This window comes from Camelus dromedarius, chromosome 12 (assembly GCF_036321535.1).
Source record: "Camelus dromedarius isolate mCamDro1 chromosome 12, mCamDro1.pat, whole genome shotgun sequence".
Lineage (NCBI taxonomy): Eukaryota > Metazoa > Chordata > Mammalia > Artiodactyla > Camelidae > Camelus > Camelus dromedarius.
The window spans coordinates 68,261,931-68,285,195 of NC_087447.1; the positions used below are offsets into that span (position 1 = coordinate 68,261,931).

General features: G+C 39.5%; 1 protein-coding gene across 1 annotated transcript in view; it reads left to right on the forward strand.

The window, feature by feature from the left end:
• ARHGAP42 (Rho GTPase activating protein 42) overlaps positions 1-23,265 on the forward strand; it is a 251,289-nt gene that overhangs the window by 191,603 nt on the left and 36,421 nt on the right. Inside the window, exons 7-12 of the mRNA XM_010977801.3 lie at positions 3,752-3,856; positions 5,551-5,680; positions 11,200-11,300; positions 13,017-13,126; positions 15,803-15,881; positions 17,273-17,312. Of these exons, the coding sequence (XP_010976103.1) occupies positions 3,752-3,856; positions 5,551-5,680; positions 11,200-11,300; positions 13,017-13,126; positions 15,803-15,881; positions 17,273-17,312 (565 nt within the window). The remainder of the gene's footprint in view (positions 1-3,751; positions 3,857-5,550; positions 5,681-11,199; positions 11,301-13,016; positions 13,127-15,802; positions 15,882-17,272; positions 17,313-23,265) is intronic.

Below are 23,265 nucleotides of genomic sequence, written 5' to 3' on the forward strand. Positions count from 1 at the left end.
GTTGGTCTTTGGATTTAGTTTGAGATACTGCTGTTGAGAATCTGAACCTTGCAGCAGCAGTTAGATGAGGAGTAGAATCGTGGACAAGTAAGAAGAACGCATTTTGTCTGTTTGGCTGCCTCGTCCCCTCACACGTCACCTTAGAAACGCATCATGTCAAGGCCTGGTCTAAAGGTAGCGTCTGCTGGACCTCATCACCTCGGCGGCCACGTGACCCTCCTCGTTCCCAGTTTAGTTGAAAGGACAAGCTGACTGTTCCTCATTGCCTTGTTCATTTACCACAGAAGTGTACCTCTGGCCATTTTGTCTGAATTCCATCCCCTGGAAATCTTAGAAATCCACCTTCAGGAACTCTGAGGAGTCTTCACCGCTGATGCAGTTAATAGCCAGGCTTCAAAAGCTTTGGCTTTTTACATTAGTTGACTCTGTGTTCTTCTCTGTTCATTCATCCATTCTTCGTTCAGCATCCTCTTTTAAAAGTTGTCCCCCCAGGCTGCAGTTGACTGACCACTTTCCATCCTTGGCTCTCTCCTTTTCTTGGTTTTCTCATTTATTGGGTTAGATTTTGATACTTTTCCATTCCCATTCAGTAAACTCTGAACCTCTAGGCATCAGACTGAAAGCACTCGTGGCCGTCCCGAGGCTCCCCTCGGAGGCGTTTCTCCCTGCTTCCTCCAAGGAAGGGAGTGCGGACTGCAGGGTGTGGTCTGGCTGCCTGTACAGGCTGAAAACTGATGGTGCCTTTAGCCCACATCTCCAGTCTTCTTAGAAATTTCAGTGGCCAAACATAGACGTCTACATAGGATTTTGACCTTTTTTAGTGCATTATGATGCTCTGTGTATGGGAAGTTTTTGTTTTCGTTTTTAAATAGGCTTTTGGGGATGTAATGCACGTACCATTCAGTTTATGCAGTTTTAGCTGGCTTTTGTCTGTGGGGAAGTTGGTGTCCAGCTCCATCTCTCACGTGGCTATCCAGTGGTCCAAGAATCATTTGCTGAAAAGGCTGTTCTTTACCTATTACTCGGCACCCTTGTTGAAAATAAACTCATTTATAGGTGCATGATTTATTTGTAGACTCTCAGCTCCCTTCCACCGATGCATAGGTTTATCCTTGTGCCAGGGTCCGGCTGTGCTGATTGCCCCAGCTGTTCTGCTCAGATTGGGCAACGGTCATCTGGAATCGCTGGACTTGCTCCAGATTGCTCTGGAGTTCTTCCCCTCACCCCCTGCTACCCCTAAACCCCCTTTTCACTCTTCTCTGCCCTTCACAGTATCCCTGGTCACTGTGGGCCCTGAAGGCTTGAAACCTGGTGATCAGTGGGCTGGGAAATTATGAATAGTTGTCCCTCTGCTGACTTGTAATGGGTTTTGCTAAATGATTATTTATCTGTGTAAGTGTGGTGTCAATTTTTACATTTGGTCAGGTTGTCGGAGTGGCAAAGTCATTTGATTCTAAGACCCTTGGGAATAACAAAGCGCTGTATGAGTTTTCCTGATGATAAAAGTGACTTTCTTAATAATAAAACCTAATCTATCCAGTAGTTTGTAGTTATAGTTACTATTTTAAAAGTCAGGTTTACTCGAAGGTAAGCCGAGACAGTAGACTTTTCCCCACCACTCCACCCACTCAGGCAGATTGAGCAAAGAATGTGGCATGGGGGAAATGCAGTTCTTAAAAGATTTTCAGGCTTGAAAGTTAAGGCTTGAAAATTAAGTTCCCTTGATTGAGCATCCTATATTTGTTGAGGCGAAAATGGACTAGAAACGTTGAACGTTGCTGCCATCTAGAGGCAGTTATTTCATAGTGCTGTCTTCATTAAACTTTCCCAAATGCCGCTTCTGGAGTAGATACGGAACAAAAGCAAAAGGTGGTGCTTGTTTGTATATAGTTTTTTGTACCTCCCAAAGAATTGTACTTCCCTAGTGGTGCCCAGCCTGCAGTGTGAGATTAAAACCTACTTGTTTGCTACTAAACAAATGTGAATTCTGCTAGAAGTTGCCAATAGGAGATGCATCTCAGGGAATCGGGTGTTTTATAGGAATGTTTATTACAGATGTTCTTAAAGTGTCTTCTTTATAAGTTAAATTCATTGTACTTAGCATGATATTAGCATCTTTCTTTCATGGCATCCAGTTCCTAATGAGAGACAGTTTAATTGTGGAATAATTATAGACATTAGAACATGAAACAATGCTCTTCCTAACAGCTTCATAATCTATTCTTCAGGTATGTAGAAGGCTACTGTTGCTTAAATCCTTCAAAAGTGTTTTCTTATTTTGTCTCTAAAATCCTCCAAATCTACATATCCAAGCCTCAGTTAATTCATGGTATTTTTAATCCTGTTTTAAGATACAGTTCTTTTTAATTGGGCCACAATATATGCAGACTGCGTATCCTAAATTCTTGGATGATTTAACAAATGCAGCATCCGTTTAGTAAAGTGTAAGCTATTGAGTAGTTTTGATAATAATGATCAGTTGATATAAAATTGACAGTGTAAAATCATTCTAAAATTTGCAAGCGATACATTTTGGCACATTATCAGGACCGGCTGAACAAGAGAAGGAAATTCTTTAGAATATAACAGCAGAAAACCAATTTGAAAGTGTATGCTTCCCGAAATGAACATTGTTTTGCAAGAAGTAGACTTTAGGAAGAAAAGCATTAGGTCATTGTTTTCAGGTAGAACCAGTATTTATCTGTTGGAAATTATAACACACATACCAGTTGGTCCTTAGCTGAACCCTCCTCCTTCCCCAGACACAGGAAATGACGGGATGCTATTCACATATGAAAATGGTTTCAAATTGTGTTTTTTCCTTAACTTTAAAATAATAGTTTACAGACATACTTTGTTTTTTGAATTAGACATTAGCCATGTCTCAAAAATATTTTCTAACTTTATTATAGGAGGAAGTTGCGAAAGAGATTGAATTGGTGGACATGTCTGTGGAATAAAATCCCAGTGAATTAGATGAAAAAAAATTAAACATTATTTTCCAGTTATAGTTTATTTCATATAAACAACTGTGTTCTGTAACTCCATGGAGAGCTGTTCTCACATTGCAAATAAGATCATAAATAATTGCATATGAATTTTGGATTAGAAGGCTGGGGTCATAGAAATTGTGCTTTCCTAAAAAAGATTTTACTCTTAACTCTTACATGAAAAATCTGTGTCTAGCTCCAGGTTTTTGTTTACCTTTTCCCTCCGTTTTGAGTTCTCCCCACTACTTACTAAAATGTTGTCAGTTTAATACCCAAATCAGCACTGCCACCTTGTGATGTTTCCCTTAATTTCATCTGACCAAATCCTTATTCCTTCCCTTGGGTACTTCTTATTTCTAACTTGCCGGTTTAGTCTTCTCACATCTGCGCATGTTTTATTACCCTGTTTTGATCAGAAGCTCTTCTAGGGTAGGACCTGCATTACCTTCATCTTTTTCCCCGTTAATTTTCTCTCCTGGAAATTTTGTCAAGGTGTTTGAATATTAGAGTCGTTAACATGACAACCGTCCATGACAGGACTTAAAAATTAAATCACTGCCTACCAATGAGAAAGCAAAAATGAGCTTCCGTGGCTTCTGTTTCATGTGCATGATTCTGGTGCCTACTTGGCTAAGGTGATTCAAAATTTATTAGCTTGAGGGATTCGAATGCAGGATAATTTCTCTCATTTATTACATTTGACGAAGATCTTTTTTGAAAAACGTGTTGTCATGGTTTCTTATTTCTCTCTGTTTTTGCAGCTTTTGTCTTTCCTTCAGGGTCTATTCACTTTTTACCACGAGGGATATGAACTCGCCCAGGAATTTGCACCGTATAAGCAGCAGCTGCAGTACAACTTGCAGAATGTAAGACACCTATCCTCACCGCTGTCCTTCGGAACCCGGGGGTCACAGGGCAGTGAGTTACGGCCCAGCCAAACCTTGGAGTCTTTCAGAAAGTTATCCAAGTACAGTAAAACCTCACTCATTTTGAAAAGCCACTTAATACATTTATTAAAAGTTCTTTTCTAACTGCTGGTTGAAAGTATGCATTCATAATAGCTGCTTGAAAGCTTAAGGGAGAAATTATTTACAAACATTCTGTCTACTTCTATCAAGGTTTATTTTGTGAAGTTGTCTCATCAGTCCTTTGAATATCTGATTGCGTAATTAAACAAATTCTGATTTACAGATTCTGAGTACCAGTTACATTTTACAAAAAGGTTAGCCAGTCCATTTCTGCTTTATCAAATGTGACATATAACAAAATCTCAATTGTTGAGGCTTTTGTGTAAATGTAGTCATTTCTGAAACCCTGACTGTCTCTATAGCTAAAATAATTTGTGAAGGTTTTACTTAATTGTCTATAAAAAGCTTGCCTTTCACTGCTTATCTGATTCTTGCCATTGTAGGGATGTTCAGCAAATAGAACTATGGAATCGGCGTGCCCCGTGAGAAACATGTAATTGGATTTATCCGACTTGCGTTTTGACTTTTAGCTTTTTATTTAACCTAGATTTTTTTAGGAGGATCAATTTTCACAAGCAATTCATTCCGTTGTTTTTCAATATGGAATGCATTTGGGCTTCTTTGGTAAATACTAAAAGGGAAAATTATAAAATCCAAAGTATTTTATGATTTATTTATGTATTAAATGCAATTATAATAAGATTCCTGGGATTTGAGAACAGGAGAGGGGTAAGGAATTGGAAAAAAATATTCTGATCCTTGGGTTTAAAAGAGAAAAATAGCAAAAGTGGCAATCAAGAAAACTTTCCTGACTTACTTTGATATTCAGGTATTTTATTATAGGCCAGAACAAAATCTTAGAGTTGGGTGGTGATGATTTTTATGTTTCCAAATGCATATTTGTTGAGATAATGTGGCTTCAGTGCAGAACTGACTTTCATTGAGAAAAGCCTTATGCCTTCTATGTCTTCCCTTATGTAAACGTGTGAATAAACTATTTCTTACAATGCAAGCAGTTAGAACTCAGGAACTTGTTCATTTTTATGAGTTAATTTCTGCATAGACCTCTTGTAACTATGTCAGAATTTCTGGAAACCAAGCTAAGAGCTGTTTCTTCAAAAACATGTCTGGAATAAAGGTGATGAACTTTTTCCTTGATAAGTGCCACGTATATCAAAAGTATATGAATCTAATTTGTTTTTAATCCCCCCTCAAGAAACTAAGTCCCTGTGTATATGCTTTTTTACCTGAAGTATTATGGAATATAAAACTCTAATTGATACTGCATATTTATAAAGCTGTCATTTGCCCACTAGGTAATAATGTTAGAGGGGGAGGTAGAATGAAGGACATAAACACACACTCACAGATTCAAAGAGAAACATGCAGAAGATCATTCAGAAAGACCTCACTTAAGCAATTCACAATCAGACCATGGAACTCAGCGTAGAGGGTTGTGGATGTTGCGAACAGTCCTGAAAGAATCAAGGTCATCCTTTGCCCCCTCTGCAGTTTTGAAACATTATATTGGTGGTTCCTCAGAACTGGTGGAAAACGATGAATGAAATTGTTGTTGTTCTTATTTACTTAAGACAAGGAATAATTTTGAAAGCACCCGACAAGAGGTGGAGCGGCTGATGCAGAGGATGAAATCTGCCAATCAGGATTACAGGCCACCCAGCCAGTGGACGATGGAAGGCTATCTTTACGTGCAGGAGAAACGTGAGTCCCAAAGACATAAGTTAACGTCTCTTCTGATAATATTCTGTTTCTGTCAGATGTGACTTGGTTAGTGTTTTTTCCTTCAAGTGGGAAGACTGAAATTCCCCACAATTTTATCACATTTAGTCTGCTCCGCCAGCCACCGCCACCAAAGTGTGGACGTTTTCCCACATTCCACCCCCAGATGCTTTAAGTGGGTATATCACTGAACTTACAGTCTTCACGGATGGTAGCTACAGTAACATGGGTTCAGTTTTAGAATTTAATTGGGATAGCTAATCTCAGTTTAAAGTTTCATAGGAGATTGACAATCAAAGCCTTTGTCAGGAGGAGTCATCTTGGTGACGGTGGTGATGGTTCTCCCCTCCGGCAGCATCATTTCATTTAATTCTGTGCTCCGTCCGTTTTCAGGAGTAAAACTGGCAGTTATACAATGTCAGATTGGCGTCCTTTATTTACTTCCTGATGTTGGAAATAAGCATCAGACCTAATAGAGCACTGTTAGAACTGCCTCACAGTAAAAAGGTTGTTCGCACAAAAATTAATAAAAAGCCATTCGGACTTGTAACTGGGGTCCTCTTCTTGTCAACCAGTCTGACTAAATGAGCCCCTATTTCAGACCAGAAGGCCCTAACGCTCCCTCTTACTGTTGGCGGGGTACAAGAACAGTTGCTTTTATTTCCAGTCCATGATGGACCAGTGTCTTTGTAAAACACAAAATCATGTGCTTGGCTTGGCAGTCGTCTCAGATTGCTGTAAAAGTTTTGAAATCATTATTCTCACTTCCTGTACCTTTTCTCATCATTTGGGCCTCGCAGACCACATGGTGTAGCACTGTTCTGAGTCTCCCTACAGTGGGCAGTAGATCAGTGAAACTGTTTTGGTTCTATGATACTAGAGTTAAAGGGTTTGAGACGAGGAAGCTATAGAGATTGGGTTGATTGTGAGCGTTTTTTTGACGTAATGCAACATGATCACTAAAATGCCACTGCGTTTTATATTTGACAGGCCCAGGAGATGCTCATTTGCTTAGCTGTATACAAGCAAATAAGAATTTGATCCCAATAGACTCAGCAAACATTTATTACTGCCTGGCCTGTCTGGTAGAGGGCTGCTGGTTCAGGAAATCCAGTTCCAGGATTTTCTGTCTCATAACTACCTACCTTGACCAGCCTGTTGTTTTCAGATGTTAAAAGGATAAATCTAATGACCCGCCTGTCTAGTCTAAATTAGAGTATAATGAATTAGCTTTCAGCAGAATTTCATGAAAGAGGACCGATTCTTTGGTCACATACGGGGTAGATGGGTTTGACTCAGGGCTATAAGGAAATGTTTGAATACTGGAAAATTATTTCAGATTTGACAGCCTCAGCGTGAGACGGTGCAGTGAGAAGAGCTCATGTTTCGTGTCAGTAAAGGATATTGCTGAGTGGAAGACTGTGTTGACAGTGAGATCTGTTCAGACCTGCATCTAATGGAAGCACCGTCCTCTTGCCTGAAGATTTTCTTGTTCATTGTAACTCAATAATATTTTGTTTCTCGAGGGTCGCCCCCCCCACCGCAAAGTGTTAACACAGTTGCTAAAATCTGCGTGGGTGTACAGTATCTTGTTCTAAACCAAAAAGCTTTGGATGAGCTAGCAAAATTCAGATCTGTCTTGTTCAGTCCCTACTTGGTAGTCCATCATTGGATGGTGCCATGGTTTGCTTACCCGTTCCTCACTGTTGGACTTCTGGGTCAACCTATAAACATAAACCCTTTAATAATTTGGGGGCTGGATGGCTGGACCAGTTGCAGTGTTTATGCACCTATCTGATGGTGGTATGTTTTGTTCTGAGATATCTGACTTCTCCTCTCAGTCAGTCTGATCTGACCGTGAAGCCCTCTGTGGCACTGACCTTTTCCCTGAGGGTTCCTGTTTCTCTAATTGATAACATCTCTTCTTAGACTACAAAGCTTAGGTAAATCTTTAACTCTGGTGTGTCTCTGTAGCCTGGGTCCAAGTCTGTTCATTTTACCTCCTTGGTGACCTTGGAACCCACACCTTCCCTCCATCTCCACAGCCTCGCAATGGCCTCCTAACTGTTCTCGCTTCACCTCCAGGCTTGTCCACCTCAGTCCACTCTCAGAGAGCTTCCAGCAGCTCTCTCTACAGTTCTTGCTCGGTTGTGCCTCTCCTGTGATGGCCGCTGGCCGTGCAGGGCATTTGGGGCTCTCACATTTGGACCCCCCTCTTTTTTTCAGCATCCTCTCTTATCATGTTGCCTTCCCAGTCCCACAACAGTTTCCATCTTGATTTTTCTCAATATCTGCCTGTGTTACCTCTATAGCTTTAGTGAGGTGCACTTGGCATGCAGTAACTTGCAAATTGTTAAAGTGTACAGTTTGATAAATTTTGCCAAATGTGTGTACCTACAAAACCATCACCACTATCAGCATAATGAATGTATTCATCACATTCAAAAGCGTTCTTCTGCCCCATTATACTTCCTTCCTCCTTTCATCCTCAGTTACTGTTCTCCCCTCGCTTAGGGATTTACAAAGAAAAATAAAGAGATTATATGTTGTTGGGATTATTTTTCTATGAGGGACAAGTATTCAGAGCCCTTTCTACTTGGAATCTTCGAGAGCATTTATAGTAAGGAAATCTGACCAGCCCCCTAAGACGTATTGATCGTGCGCTTGCTGTCTGAGTAAGTTCTGTCGGGGACAGAAAATGAGATGAGGAGCGTGGCTTCAGGGTGTTTGTTCTGAGCGGAAAGCTCAGGCAGACGCACACAATTAGCAGCCGGCGATCAATAGTAAATATCAGGGCTGTAAATTGAGTGATAAATGGACATGGATGTAACGGGGACGGCAGCAGATTATTGCCATTGGGACACAGAGCTCCACTTTATCTGGATTTGTGGGTTTTGTGCTGCCCACCTCTAGGCAGACGTTAAACTGCATTCCAGTGGACTTCAGTTTCACCAGGAAGAGCGTGGGGTCCAGAGTCGGACAGATCTATGTCTGGATTCTGTGCCGCCTATTAACGGGGTGATTCTGGGTGAACAGCTTTCTGAGCTCAGTCTCCTCGTTTATAAAAGAGGGGTATTTATACCGATCTCATGATAATGTTGCAAGAATTAGAGGTAATGTGTGTAAAACGTCTCAGTCATCAGTAGTAGTGCTTGATCATGCTACGGTGCTTCCTGGGAGCCCTTACCAGTCTTGCAATTTGTGTTTATCTCATTTAATTCTCAAAACAACTCTTGGGAAACATTATCGCTCTAAAAAGAACGACTCCAGCCCCATGCCCTGTTGAAAAATGTAGTACCATCTGCAGCTTTTAAGCTTTGTTTTCTTCTATGTAAAATGTTCTATGTAATGTCTGACTTTAAAGGTTCCTAGCTAAAGTGCTGGCCCTTAGCAGGTGTTCAGTGAATGTTAACGCCCTCCCATTCCACCACCATCATCTCAGCGACCACAGCTGATTACTGGGAAAGACAATTAAACTTGGCTTCTTTTGCAACTTTAGAGCTGCAATAAATTTTATTTCCCTGGAATTTTTTTTTTCCCCAGGACTTCAGAATTGCCTGCCTAAGTACATCTGCCCTGGGCTGGTGCCAGGCAGCTTTAAAGAAAGCAACATGTGTGCGCAACACACGGAAAGACTAAATGCATGAGGTTCTGAACTCAGGATGGAGGCAGGAAAGAGCATCTCGGGTCTGAAATGTCATCAGAGTGTTGCAGCAGTTTTATTTAAAAGTCATAGCTAATATTGCCTCATAAATCGCTTCCTAAGTGGTAAAGTCACTGTGAGGATTTCCATCCAGCCACTTTCCACTAATCAGCTCTAAGCCTTTAAGTATTTTGCACTGCGTGTAACAGAATTACCGACAAGTATTGTTAAGTATTATAGAGTGAAATGGTCCCCAAACAGAATTGAAGTTAATTGCAATAATCCTTGGTGATTACCAAGTATAGAGCTGCACCCCGTAATTTTAAAATCTGGAGTGGTTTAAGTAGAAAGGCTAAACATGACACCAAGGGCACTGTTATTACAGGAAAAAAAAAATTCAAATGGCTCATGAAACACTCTTCTCAAGAGTTGCATTTTTCCATTTCAGTTTCTGGCTTTTGGATATATGGTTATAAAACTGAGCCAGCAATGGCATTGTGCACAATTGTGGCTAGAGAGATCCAGGTGTTAAGCAGGATGCGACCCTACCTGGAGACGCTGTATGGGAAAGCAGTTCCGTTTTCAGCCCCCTCAGCCCACTCCGGCATTTGAGTGCAGATGATTGGCTTCCCCGTGGGAGAACTGGAGGTCTTCTGCCTTGTTCGGGGCAACGTGGAACTCATTATGCGTCCCTGTGCCGGAAGCAGCAGCATCCAGTTGTTAAGAGTCCTGGAGGACAAGTGATGTGCTGTGGGAAAAGGATGCACAATGTTTACGGGCGGCAGGGAAGAAAGTGAGCATTGTACACATACATCCTTTTAATACAAAGAGTAGAAATTATTTTCATTTTAAGCTGTAGTTTGAATTCACCTTTTTTCAGATTAGTGGTAAAAGAAAATAACTCCATGGTCACTTAAGTCTTAGAGAAAGATGGGTGATTCATTTATTTATCAAATCTTTATTGAGCCATGACTGTATATCTGGCCCTGTTCATCACTTATTCCTGCTCGCAGAGAGCCTTAGCGTCTAATGACGGAGACAAACAAGAAATAGGATAAATTAGTAAAATGTTAGCCATAGCAGTGACAACTGCTGAGAAGAAAATAGAGCAAGAAAGAGAGATGAGAAATACCAAGGTGGGTGTTGCGATGTCCAATATCTCTACAGAAAATGCCATATTATAAAGGTGACATTTAAGAAAAGACATAAAGTGACAGTGCTAAGTCATGCAGCTATCTGAAGGAAAAGTAGTCCAGTAAGTGCAAATGCCCTGGGGTAGAAATGCATGTGCTGTGCTCAAAGCCTAGCCAGGGGACCAGCGTAGCTGGAGGAGAATGTATGAGTCAAAAGGTAGTAAGGTCAGTAATGAGGAACCAGATCCTGTGGGGTCTTCGGTTTTTATCTGGGGTAATGTGGGAAATGCTGGACGGTTTTAAACAAAGGGGTGAAATGATCTGGCTAAATTTTTAGCAGGGTACTTCCGGCAGTTCTGAGAATAGAGGACGAAGCTAGAAATGAGGAGACCTGTTGTAGTAACTCAGACTATTCTTTCTCTTTCTTCCTACCTCTCTGGGGTACAAGTGTATCACTTTTACAGATGAGATGACTGCAGTTCAGATCTAAAGTAACTCTTGAGTTTACAGAGTGAGTGTCCACACTGCAAATAAAGCCGGATTGTTTGATGGCAGGACACTCTACCCTCCACCACTCTCACACCAGACTGACCTCACTCGCCGTTAACAATCCCAACTTGCACGGTCTATGGAAGCACTCATTTGTGTTTCAGAGCACTGAAAACTGTACAAACTTGTTACAAATCGTTTACTAACAGTCTGTAATGTTTCTTTCCTTACATTAGGACCACTTGGTTTTACATGGACAAAACATTACTGTACATACGATAAGGGAAGTAAAACATTTACAATGAGTGTTTCAGAAATGAAATCCGGTGGGAAAATGGTGAGTTTTTTTTTTTTTTTAACTGATCTTGTTGTTTAATTAATGGAAATAAAACAAACAAATAAAAAGTCTTGTGTGCTTGTTTTTCTAATAAACATGCACACAATTTTTAAAAATTGGAAAGTCAAAAAAGTTTCTCTTGCTTTAATGACACTGATGAAAGCGTGGCCGGGATTTTTGTTTGGCCATAGAATGTTTCTAAGCAGCGTTATTAAATGTAGGGACATCTCAGCTGGGGTCCCCCCACATCGCTGGCAGCAGAGTTGTCTGTGCTGCTGGTTGGCCAGCAGCCCGCAGAGGCTTGTCGGCGGCTGGACCAGGCTCAAGGTGTCTGCGTCTTCCTTCCTAGTGGTGCCTTGTAGGTGGGTCTGCCCCTGCGTGCCACTTCCTTTTCTGCACCGTGTACTGTTTTCTGAAATGCTGGCCAACAAAATTACTCACAAGAAAGTGCTTATTTACCCCTAAAGTAAATTCGTCACTGAACGTCTCGCAGGAGTAGCAGACAGTACAGAACAAAGTGTACTTTGTTGGCGGAAGTGCTGCGGAAGGTTTTGAGGCACCTTTATTCCGTGTAGTGTACAGTCCTTTTGTGAGTTAAGATACGAACATGGCGAACGGCTGAACTTACCAGTTAGATAACTGAGCCATCATCTAAGAATCCTAGAGCTGGGGGTTATTTCAAAGATTATTTTACCCAGATCATGGTGTAGATCATGGCAGAGGTAAATGTTGACCTAACTCAGATGTTCAGGTACATCAGCAGAAACTTAACCGTGCATGGGCATTCGTTAGAGTCTTACTATTCAAACTGAGAGGCATAGAGTAAAAGAGAACGTACTAGAGGAAAAGAGACCTTAGATTGCTACCATCATGGGAAAGTATTAATGCTACGATCATGCCTAGATTCTCCTCTAAAGGTTTCATCAGAAAAGAGTTTGTCGGAGGGAGGGTACAGCTCAGTGGTAGAGCGTGTGCTGAGCGTGCACAAGGTCCTGGGTTCAATCCCCAGTGCCTCCATTGAAAAAAAAAAGAAGAAGAAGAAAGAAAGAAAAGGTGTTGTCAGTTTTTGTGGCAGTCAAAGTTTTGTTAATAAATGTATGAGATTTGCCATCAAAGATCATGGAATTAAGCAGGCATTAGGTAAATATTCCCCTTTAAACTGACTAGCATCTCAGGTACAGAAGAGAGTTATGAATGAAGCCTGTGCTGGATCCTGTCCAAAGAGGTTCGGTTTTAGTTTTAGTAGCAGAGACCAGCAGTTGGTTACCAGCAGGGGAGTCACGTGCTGTGCGTGATCGTGACAGCGCTATAGCAGGTGGCTCCTACAACTTTCTTATTTTGGTAGCTCTCTTGAGGTTTTGAGGCAGCCAGCATTTAATACTCGACAGCTCTGGTACAAACACACAGACATAGTACAGTACACGGTAGCATGATGAGTAGATATGTTGAAGGGCACTGGACAGGCACGGCACAGAATTCTTTGAGTAAAACGTGTATATGTGATTAATAACAAATGGTTTGATGTATTAGTCGGGCAGTTAACATTAGGCATAAGTCTTTGTATTTATAGAAACACTTAAAGGATGTAATTATGATCCTAATATATAAACTGTACTCTAAGTTGGCATTTTAATATGGAAACTTTAGATGCTGTGTTTAATGTATGTTGATTCACCTTGTCGTCGTGTCAGTAATGTGCCCCGTTTCTTGTTTCAGAATGGCCTTGTTACTAGCTCGCCAGAAATGTTTAAATTAAAATCCTGTATCCGACGAAAGACGGATTCAATTGACAAACGATTCTGCTTTGACATAGAAGTAGTTGAAAGGTTTGAACTTTCCACTTTACATTTTTTAATAAGCTAAATTATTTGTTTCTTTCTCTGTACAGATACAAATAGGAAGCAGCCTAAAGTGCTTACTTTTCAGTCTCTCTTTAAAAACCAGTATGCATGTCTGTTTCATTCTTTCACTTGTTTGTTCAACAAATGTGTATTGCATGATGCTTTCCCAAAAAAATCAGACACAGTCTTACCAAAGAGTAATGTCGCTCAGTGGAAAATCTGGAAAATCAATAAAAATGACTGCATTCAAGGAAAGTGCATGTCGTGGACTGAGTCCCCATCACAATGAGGGAGCCTGGTAGCATTGTTCATGGCTCCTGGGTCAGCCTGTTTAATGACTTTGAGACCTACTGGCCTTGCTTCTGAGAAATGATACAGCTACAAATACCATAAGCTTCCTTCCATCAGTGAGATTCAGTGCGTACCATGTGCAAAACACTGTTCTGGACATTCTTAGCCATAGGGTATTGGGAGAGATGTAGAAGTTGTACATTCAAGTTTGTAATTGAGGGGGAGTATTTAGCTCTCCTCTTCTATTGCTTCAGTGCAAGCAAAGTGGAAACAAAATAAGGATGGATATGCTTCTCAATCTCTGTTGCATTCTGTTATCTATTTTTCTTCCCCTGCGTCACCACCGTACTTTTCTGAATACTCTAGCTCTGTGTGTTGGTGTGTGTGTACACAGTATGTAAGGCACTGTGACGTGCTGTAGGTACTCGTATATACCATAGCTCACACACACTGTAGCTTATAACTATGTGGTAGGGCAAGGCGCCGTTCTTACACGTCTTTAAATGTAAACGTCCATGGAGATGATACAAAGTTGCTTGACTGGTGCACAGAGGTATCGACATCTAATTTACAAATGTTAGCCACTATATATAGAAACAGATTTTTAAAAAAGTTTCTGCTGTATAGTGTAGGGAGCTATGTTCAATATCTTGTAATAACCTTTAATGAAAAAGAATATCAAAATGAATATATGTATGTATATGCATGACTGGGACATTGTGCTGTAGACCAGAAATTAACACATTGTCACTCATGGTACTTCAATAGAAAAATAAAAAACAAACAAAAAAATTTTTTTTAATTTTAAAATTAAAAAAAACAAAACAAAACCTCGGGTCAGCTATTTTGGCCCTGTGTTCTTACACTTTATAGATCTGTTTATTAAATTTCTTTTCTCTCCAGAAAGTCCTTTGGGATTTTTGACTGGAGTTCTATTAGAGTTATTAATTAATCAATGGAGAGTTGACCTCTCCCTAAGATTTTATACATTTTTTTTTTCAGATTTATTTTTGGGCATCTTCTTTTTATTGAAATTTTGATTAGAATTCTTTTCATTAGTAGACACTCTTGTTTTATGGTTGAGACTGTGGTATAGAAAGGCTTTTAAATTTGTTTATATATCAATCTATGTCCAGCATAGTGGTTGAACTCTATTGGTTTTAGTAGTTTTGTAGTAGGAACTTCTGGATTTTCTATGTAGAAAGTATTTTGTTGGTATATATTTACATATTTATGTATATTTATATTTTCTTAAATACCAACATATTAGTGGTTTCCCTTTTTTTTTTTTCCCCAACACTTTCCAGATATATAACCTTGGAGCACACTGTTAACCTCTGTACTTTGGTTGTTTCATCTATAAAACAAAGATAATCAGTACCCATATCAAACGGTGGTTGTGACAAATAAATGAGATAATAAGGGAAATGTGACTTACAACACAGTGCCTGGCACACAGTAAACAACCAATAAGTATTGGTTGTTGTGATTATTGGTGCTTTAGACTGGCTTATATTCTCCAAGATAAAATTACCTTCTTCTATATAATACATTTATTCCTTTTCCTATGAATCTAATGAACTGCTTTCCTGTTTACATGAGAGATGTATGTTTTTATCACAGTTTTAACTCATTCTGGACTTTTAATCACACAACATTTGAATGAGATTTCCTTCTTGATGCCCCTCTTCACAGAGCCCTGTAATTTTCTGTTCATCTTCTGAACAGCCTGCACAGTTCATTAGCTTAATTTCACTTTTTCTAGATTCTTCATCTTTTTCTCTCTTACATTGGTTTCCTCTCCCCCTTTGATTTCTATTTCTTGAAGTACATCCTCAAGTAACTCTTTCAGAATGAGTGCATGAGAGACAGTTGTTTTCAAATGTATTAACTATGATATGTGATTATTATATATATAAGCACTTTGGTTTTAGTGTCTTTTGAATAATTAACTGCTTATGGTATATAAGACTTTCTGTATTGTTATATACTCATTATAATTATTTTTAGTGACTAGATTTTACCACATTGGAGTCATTATCTTAATTATTCTCATGTTGTGGAATGTTTAGGTGGTTTTGAACTTTAGTGAATGTAGCTCTGTCATCCTTTTTGGTCATTTCAGGGGAAATTGTTTGAAACTAGCCTCCTTCAGATGGTCTTATACTTAAAGCACTTAATGATTTTCTTTTCATTTCTTAAAATTTCTTCTTTTTTTCTTCTCTTTCTTCTTTTCTCTTCATTTCTTTTTTCTCGTTCCTGAATTTTCTTCAAATTTTACTTTTATGGTTAACTAAGAATTTAAAAAGTAATAAATGTGTCAAGGCATAAAAGTAATAAATTAAATATATGAAATATTTGCTTTAACAGGCATGGGATCATCACGTTGCAGGCCTTCTCAGAAGCTAATCGGAAACTCTGGCTTGAAGCCATGGATGGGAAGGAACCGGTGAGAATATGACACATTCTATGATTTGTTTTATTGTTCTAATAATTTCAGAGTACGTCTGAAAAAATTTTATGTGCCTGTAGAGTATTTGAAAATATTAAAATAGCAAATCAGGGGAGTGGAGGCTCTTAACTGTTTTTCTAAGGTTGCGTCCCTGGTGCTTAGCACCAACTTTCTGATTTGTTTCTCAAGGAGACTTCCAGGACTAATTTAAAACCCCAAAATGACTTTGAAAAAATTACTTGTAATCGTTAATTTGGCTGCATTGATTGCCTTCCCTTATTTAGTTAGTAATTCTTGAGTGCCCACTCTTTGCTAGGCCCATGCTAGGCTATATGATCGTCAGCGTGACGAGCAAGTCTTAGGGTAGGAACTAATTCTAGTCTAGACTATTGTTTAAAAGTCTCATTTGATAAAGCTGTGGCGTGTCATTTTCCTTCTATCCAGGTCGCCATTTTACTAGTAGCTATTTTGATGTTGGCATAATTTACTTAAAATTATCAGGGAGGCTTATGTAAAAAAGGGAATAAATCACTGAAGGCTTTTGTGAAGAACACTGCACTAAATGATTAGAGGGATGAACACACCAAGCTAACAGAAGGCCCCAGTGTGTCCTTTGAAAACTGTCTTTTAAAATGGCAGAGAACTTGTGAACCTCCTTGCGAGAAGTACCTGTACAACAGCGGGGCCACACAATGTGTGGCCCCCAGACTTTGAGGCTGTCCTGACTGTTGCCAGGCAACAGTAAGATGAGTGCAGAGATGATGATCAAGCGTCTGGAAAATTTTATAACCATTAGAAGAAGTCATGTTCCATTTGTTGGGAATTTAATAATAAAAAGCTTGGACTCTGTATCTATTATGTTTATTACATTTAAATTGTATTGTAATTTTACAAAAATGTCAGTCAGCGACAGATTAAAAATTAGAAACGAAACAGTTTGCCTCTTTACCACTAGTAGTTGAGAGGCAGGCCTTGATCAGCCTGGAGGACATTTAGAAGACACTGAGTTAGCGCAACAAGTACAAGTTAAGAATTGTACACATTGAGAAAAAAACACTAAGCCGATGATTTGAGGAAGGAACAACCAGGTGAAACCCATCGTGAGATACTTCCTGAAGAAGGGAATGGATGCATCATGTTGGAGAACAGAATAAGACACTTAGGTCACAGAGAAAGGGATAAAACTTTGGTCAGGGCAGGACAGCCAGGGGAGAAGGAGTGGAAGACAAGACTGGATGATAGGGTGGGGAGATGGCATTGCGGACACAGCAGTTGTAAGACCTCGAAATTCAGACACTCCCTTTGTGTATCACTGTTCCAGTGTGACTCTGGTAATCTGTTCTGGGTCATTAATTGCAAGTAACTGATTGACTCCCTTTGTTTTTTAGATTTATACCTTGCCTGCGATTATTAGCAAGAAAGAAGAAAGTAAGTCATTTTAATAATTCTTTAAAATGTTATCATGTAGTCCTTTTTTTTTTAGTTGAAGTAAAGTAACATTCTGTTAGTTTCAAGTGTACAACAGAATAATTTAATCTTTGTATACACCACAAAGTGATCACCACAATACGTCTAGTACCATCCATCACCCTCCAACTGTCCTCCTTCACCCATTTCACCCACTCCCCTACCCCCTTCCCCTCTGATAACTGTGAACCTGTTCTCTTTATCTGTTTGGTTTCATTTTGTTTGTTTGGTTTGTTTTTTATATTTCACATGTAAATGAAATCTTGTGGTATTTATCTTTCTCTTATTTTACTTAGCATAATGCCTTTGAGGTCCACCTATGTTGTTGCAAATGGCAACATTTCCTTTTTATGGCTGTATAGTAGTCCATTGTGTGTGTATACACCATATATTCTTTATCCAGTCATCCACCAATAGAAATTTAGTTGTGTCCATACCTTGGCTATTGTAGCTAATGTTGCTATGAATGTAGGGGTGGATGTATCTTTTTGAATTAGTGCTTTTGTTTTCTTTGGATAAATACCCAGAAGTGAAATAGCTGGATTATATGGTAGTTCTCTTCTTAACTTTGAGGAGCCTTCCTACTGTTTTCCATCGTGGCTGCATCAGTATATTCCCACCAGCAGTGTATAAGGGTTCCCTTCTCTCTACATCCTCTATGGAATTTGATATTTCTTGTGCTTTTGATAATAGCCCTTTTAGCAAGTGCGAGGTGCTATCTCATTGTGGTTTTGATTTGCATTTCTCTGATGATTAGTGATGTTGGACATCTTTTTATGTGCCTATTGGTCATTTTATGTCTGTTTTGGAAAAAAATCTCTATAGGTCCTCTGCCCATTTTTAAAATTAGGTTGTTTTTTGCTGTTGAGTTGTTTGAGTTCTTTATATATTTTGGATATTAACTCCTTATCATATATATATGATTTGCAAATATCTTCTCCCATTCAGTAGGTCATCATTTCCTTTTGTTGATGGTTTCCTTTGCTGTGCAGAAGCTTTGTGGTTTGATGTGGTCCCACTTGTTTATTTTTGCTTTTGTTGCCTTTGCTTTTGGTGTCAGATCCAAAACTTCCATGCAACACTGATATCAAGGAGCTTATTTTGTCTTCTAGAAAACAGGTCTAATAGTCAAGTTTTAATCTGTTTTGAGTTGATTTTTGTGTGTCTTATAAGATGGGGATCAAAATTCATTCCTTTGTATATGTCTGTTCAATTTTTCCAGTACCATTTATTGAATAGACTCTCCTTTTCCCATTATATATTCTTGACTCCTTTGTCATAAATTGTCTGTGTGTGTGTGTGTGTGTGTATGTGTGTGTAGACTTTCTAGTTATTTGCCACCCTTTATCCTTGTTTAGTTTAGGATATTTTCATATATACTTTATGTAGTCAAATTATTTGACATTTAAAATTAATTTTCATATATTTATAAGGTTATGTATATATCCTTTAAAGCACTTTCAAATTTTATTTAACTCACTTGAGTTTCTCTCATGATGCCTAAATTTATTTTTAAAACAGCCTTATTAATCCTGAGTTTTGGATTGTTATTAACATACAAGTTAAAATGGAGTAGAGATAAAAACTGGAAAAGTACCCATTTGAAAGTCATAAATATTGAGTGTATGCAAAAGCCTTTTATTTTAACTGAATGAAATGCTTCCTAGTAATTAATTTCAGAAATTATCAAAAGGAAATGCATGATTTAAAATACCTTTTAAGAGTTAAAAAAAAATCCAAGTTTTTATCCTTGTGTTTCTTTCCTTACTGCTAATCAAAGAGTGATTAGGAGAAAATCTTTCATTGCCCATTTTTATCTAATCACAGAAACATTAACCAGCAGATAAGAGGTTTGTAAGTGCTGAATATTCATTCTGAACAATTACCTAAAAAGTAATCTGAGGTGTAATTTGCATCTGAGTAGAGTTTGAAATGTGTTTTCTAACATTGGTTTCATTGTTCACATCCAGCATATAGTCTTTTCAAATTCAAATGAACGTACTCAAGGACAAGTCCTTCTTGAAAAACAAATGAACATACATATGATATTGAATAGAGCTTTTGAATGAGGACATGAACAAGTCAATCAGAATATATTTGATACTTAAATGTGCCTCTGAAACTAGAGTTTCTGTCGTAAGTAGGAAATGTGAATGAGAAAGTTGTCCAATGTCCTTAGGCTGTGATGGAGGGAGACTGTGCTTCTTCGTGTAGCAAAGACTCACCCTTCTGGAAGTCATCCTTCCTGTCGTCTTAGCCCCCAGAAACATCACTGTGCCACCGTGTGTCATCATCCATCGGTGTGTGTTTCAGACAATGGCTGTCCGAGAGTCCATGTGTTTGTATCATGTCTCACATGCTCTGGGTAAATGTGTTAGTTTTCTACCCAGTTCTCTGAGCTCCTGTGACAGACCCCATCTCTCCTCCAAACACAGGCCTTCCCTGAGATGTGTGCGTAGCACAGATTTGTTCTGATTCTTACTCTTAGTGCCACGAGGCTTTTATTACCCAGGGGGAGATTTTGATCATAGAAAGGAATATTTCAATTACCTTTGCTTTATTAATGGTAGCACTTGAAGTTATAAATCTTAACCCTATTTTTGAGCTTCATTTTTATTATTTTGTCTTCAGCCATAATTTTTTTCTAAGCCTATCAGTCAACTTAACAGCTCTTATTTATAAATGTACCGATGTTAAAAGTAAGTCATTTTTACTTCTTTATTTTTTCATAAATTTGATAGCATTCTCTCAATGCACATTTAATCAACCAAGCTCATAGAGACATGCCAAGTTATAATCACAAAGCTGGTAAATTTTATTCTCTCAAATTCAGCACCCTAATAAGACAGATTTGTGATTCTGGCAAATACAATCTTCCTAAACACCAGACCACTTCTGTAATCTAGTAAATGTGCCTATAGATGCAGAAATTAATACCTTTCTAAGTATTCTAAACATTCTAAATAAATTACATGTGAAATTGTGTAGTTGTTTCAGAAGTTCTTGCTGCATTAATATAAAGCCAAGTTATCCAAAATTACACTTGTTTTTGTTTGTTTCTACACATTCTTGGAGACTGAAATTTGCTCACTTGAACAGACTCACCACTCTGTTTAAAAGTCAGGACTATGGTCTATGCCACCAGTAAAAGAACCCCTGACTAACGGAGGCACAGAATTGAATGCACCTTCTAGAACTAAGTTCCCCATTGCCGTGGGGTGGACTTTTTGGCATAGCCAATCTGCATGAGCAAGACTTTCTCAGCACTCTTTGTTCCAGCATGCAGTGATGTGCCTTTCCCTGGAATGATCTGTCTCTTAGACTCGTCAAAGGGCTTTGCAGGTCCTCAGAACTTCATCTTTCTTATGTGTAATTTTGAACAGTCTACTACATCACGGCCTCAGATGTATTCATGGAACTTTGAATCTCCTGCTCAGGCTCTAACTTTAACGCTTTCTCTTTTATCATGTGTCTTAGCAGCCACTATCTTTCCGGTGATTTAATGACACACAGGATATACCTTTATGCTCAACAGTATTCCAGATTCCGGCACATGCCCCTGTGAAGAGCAGCATTGCGTTTTTCTTCCTAGTGATACATCCAGAATTGTGTTTGTTTCAGTTCAAAATTACATTCCAGTGACTGTGAAGTTCTCAAACCTTTCTCAAATCTTGAATAAATCATGTGAGTTCATCGCGTTATGAGTTCAGAGCAGCTTGTATCTTTATGTTCGCCCCTTCCACCATTTCTCTGCACATCATCTTGGTTTTCTGACATCTGTATCCCTTTGTGACACTTGACTCTCCCCCAGAGTGGCGCTATGTCAGTTTTAGTCTGTAACTTCTCTCACAGTTGGTATCTGAAGCCAGTACCAGCCTTGATTCATTCCCCACCTCGAGAAGCGCTTCTGTGTAGCCTTGCTAATTCAGAGGGACTCCGTTTATCTTTGGTTATTCCTGTTATCCTTTGGAAATTCAGTTTTGCGAGGAATGTATTTGTGTTTTTGAACTGCTGCAGATAATAACGGATCTTAGGATGGTAAAATATAAAACTCAGGTAAAAAATTGTTTTAAATGTCAGACACTGGAAGTAGTTGTGTGTCTGTGTTTTCACTGAAGACCCTAAAAGCAACAAAGTAAGAACTATCTAGTGTCCTGAGGAAGGACCGTGCTGTGAACATACAGAGAATATGTGCCACGGACGTGAGGCGTGAAACTGTGCTGTGACTTGCAGTGTCAAGGCTCTTTTCAAGGCTACCCTGAAGAAGCCTCCCCACTTTGTCATTACCCTTAGTTGGTCGTCGTCAGAATACAGATGCCGTAAATGAGACTAGCATCCTTCAGTGGAGAAGGAAAGTTTGACTCACCTTTATGGAAAAAGCATCAAGTTAAAAAGCTAGAGCATTGGTCAGTCACAGGATGTGAAATCCACAGATACTCCTCTGGTTGTGAAATATGCCACAGTATCTTTTTCTTGACATTGTAAGACTTTGGGGCTCCCCTAAATTACATCCCCCTCCTTCAATTCAGTATGTTCTTCTCAAGGCCTCTGATCAAACAGTTTTGTTTCCACCACTGAGACCCGGAAGAGGGTCAGGGCTCAAGTTCTCTTCGTGGGCAGAGCAGAGCAGAAGGAAAGACCAGTTTGGGCCAGAGCTGTGGACACATAACTGCTCATCCTTTAGAAGAGAAAAGGTCCTATGCAAATGACAAACGCCAATAAATACACTTTTTTTTCCTGTTGAAGCCACATGTAGTATGATACTGGTTGTCTATGATGAGGGCCTTTTAATCTGAAATGGAAGATTAGGAATGCTAATACGGAATTAAGGACAAGTGTTGCTTTGTTCTGACAACCCTGAGCGCATACTGTAAAGCCAAGGAGGTGACATCTGGCTTTTTAATGACCAGGAAGCTGAAGGTACAAGGACTTTGGCTTTGTTGGATGTATGGAAGACTTTTTCTTCCTTCCTTCCTTTCTTTTTCTCGTGGCTGTTTGAATTCTGTTGAGATTAATAGCTTTTGTGCTGTTAAATTGCTTTATGGAAACTTTATTTGGGTTTCAATAAAAATTTTAGTCCTGAATAGTTTCTGGAGGAAAAAAATAATGTTTATACTTAACTTTTGATTGAATAAATTAAGTTCTTTAAGTCAGCCTATCTTCTGCTTTACCCTTAGGCCAAGGATCACTAATGTTACAGGATTGTCGGATTTAAGTGCCGGGGAGTTTGTGGTAGTTGTGCTCTGCCTGTCCCTCTGGTCCTCTCTACAGAGAGATACAGGCCCCGGGTAAGGGCCCTCGGAGGGAACCGACCAAAGTTAGCTGATAAGCTCTAACCCTCGTAGAAGCCGTCAGAGAGGGTACTTGAGGAAGCCAGGTACAAAGCAGTGACTGGCAAGCCACCCATCACTAAGCATTTGTTGGCTGCCGGCTCTGGGCCCGGCCCTGAGCCCTGATCCAGCGATCCACGTTTCATACTGAGGGGTCTGCTCCCCTCAATCACTTGCCCTCCACTAGAGAACTGTGATGTCAGCCTGTAACAGTGTGATCTGATTTAGGGAGAACCCCTTCCATTGACATTTCATTGGGATACGAAGGCGTTCCCCTGTTTGTCTTTGTTAAACTATAGTGACCTGTTCTTGAATTCTCATTAGCGCTAACATACTAAGTGTAGTAAGCCCTTCGTGGCTTTGGAAGGCTGGCAAGTGCCCTTTGCAGAACGTGCTCGCCCCTGGCTGCCCGCAGAAGCACCGCTCCTCGTCAGTCACTCGGAGACAGAGAGAGCTCAGCAGAAAGCGCTGGGCGCCTGCGCCAGGCACTGTTACGTGGTCGTTTGTAAGGCAGCCCTGGTAGGGCACTGCTGCTACTGCCCTTTGCTGCCTTTTTATAAGACTTGTCAAGTCAGTAGCTAAAA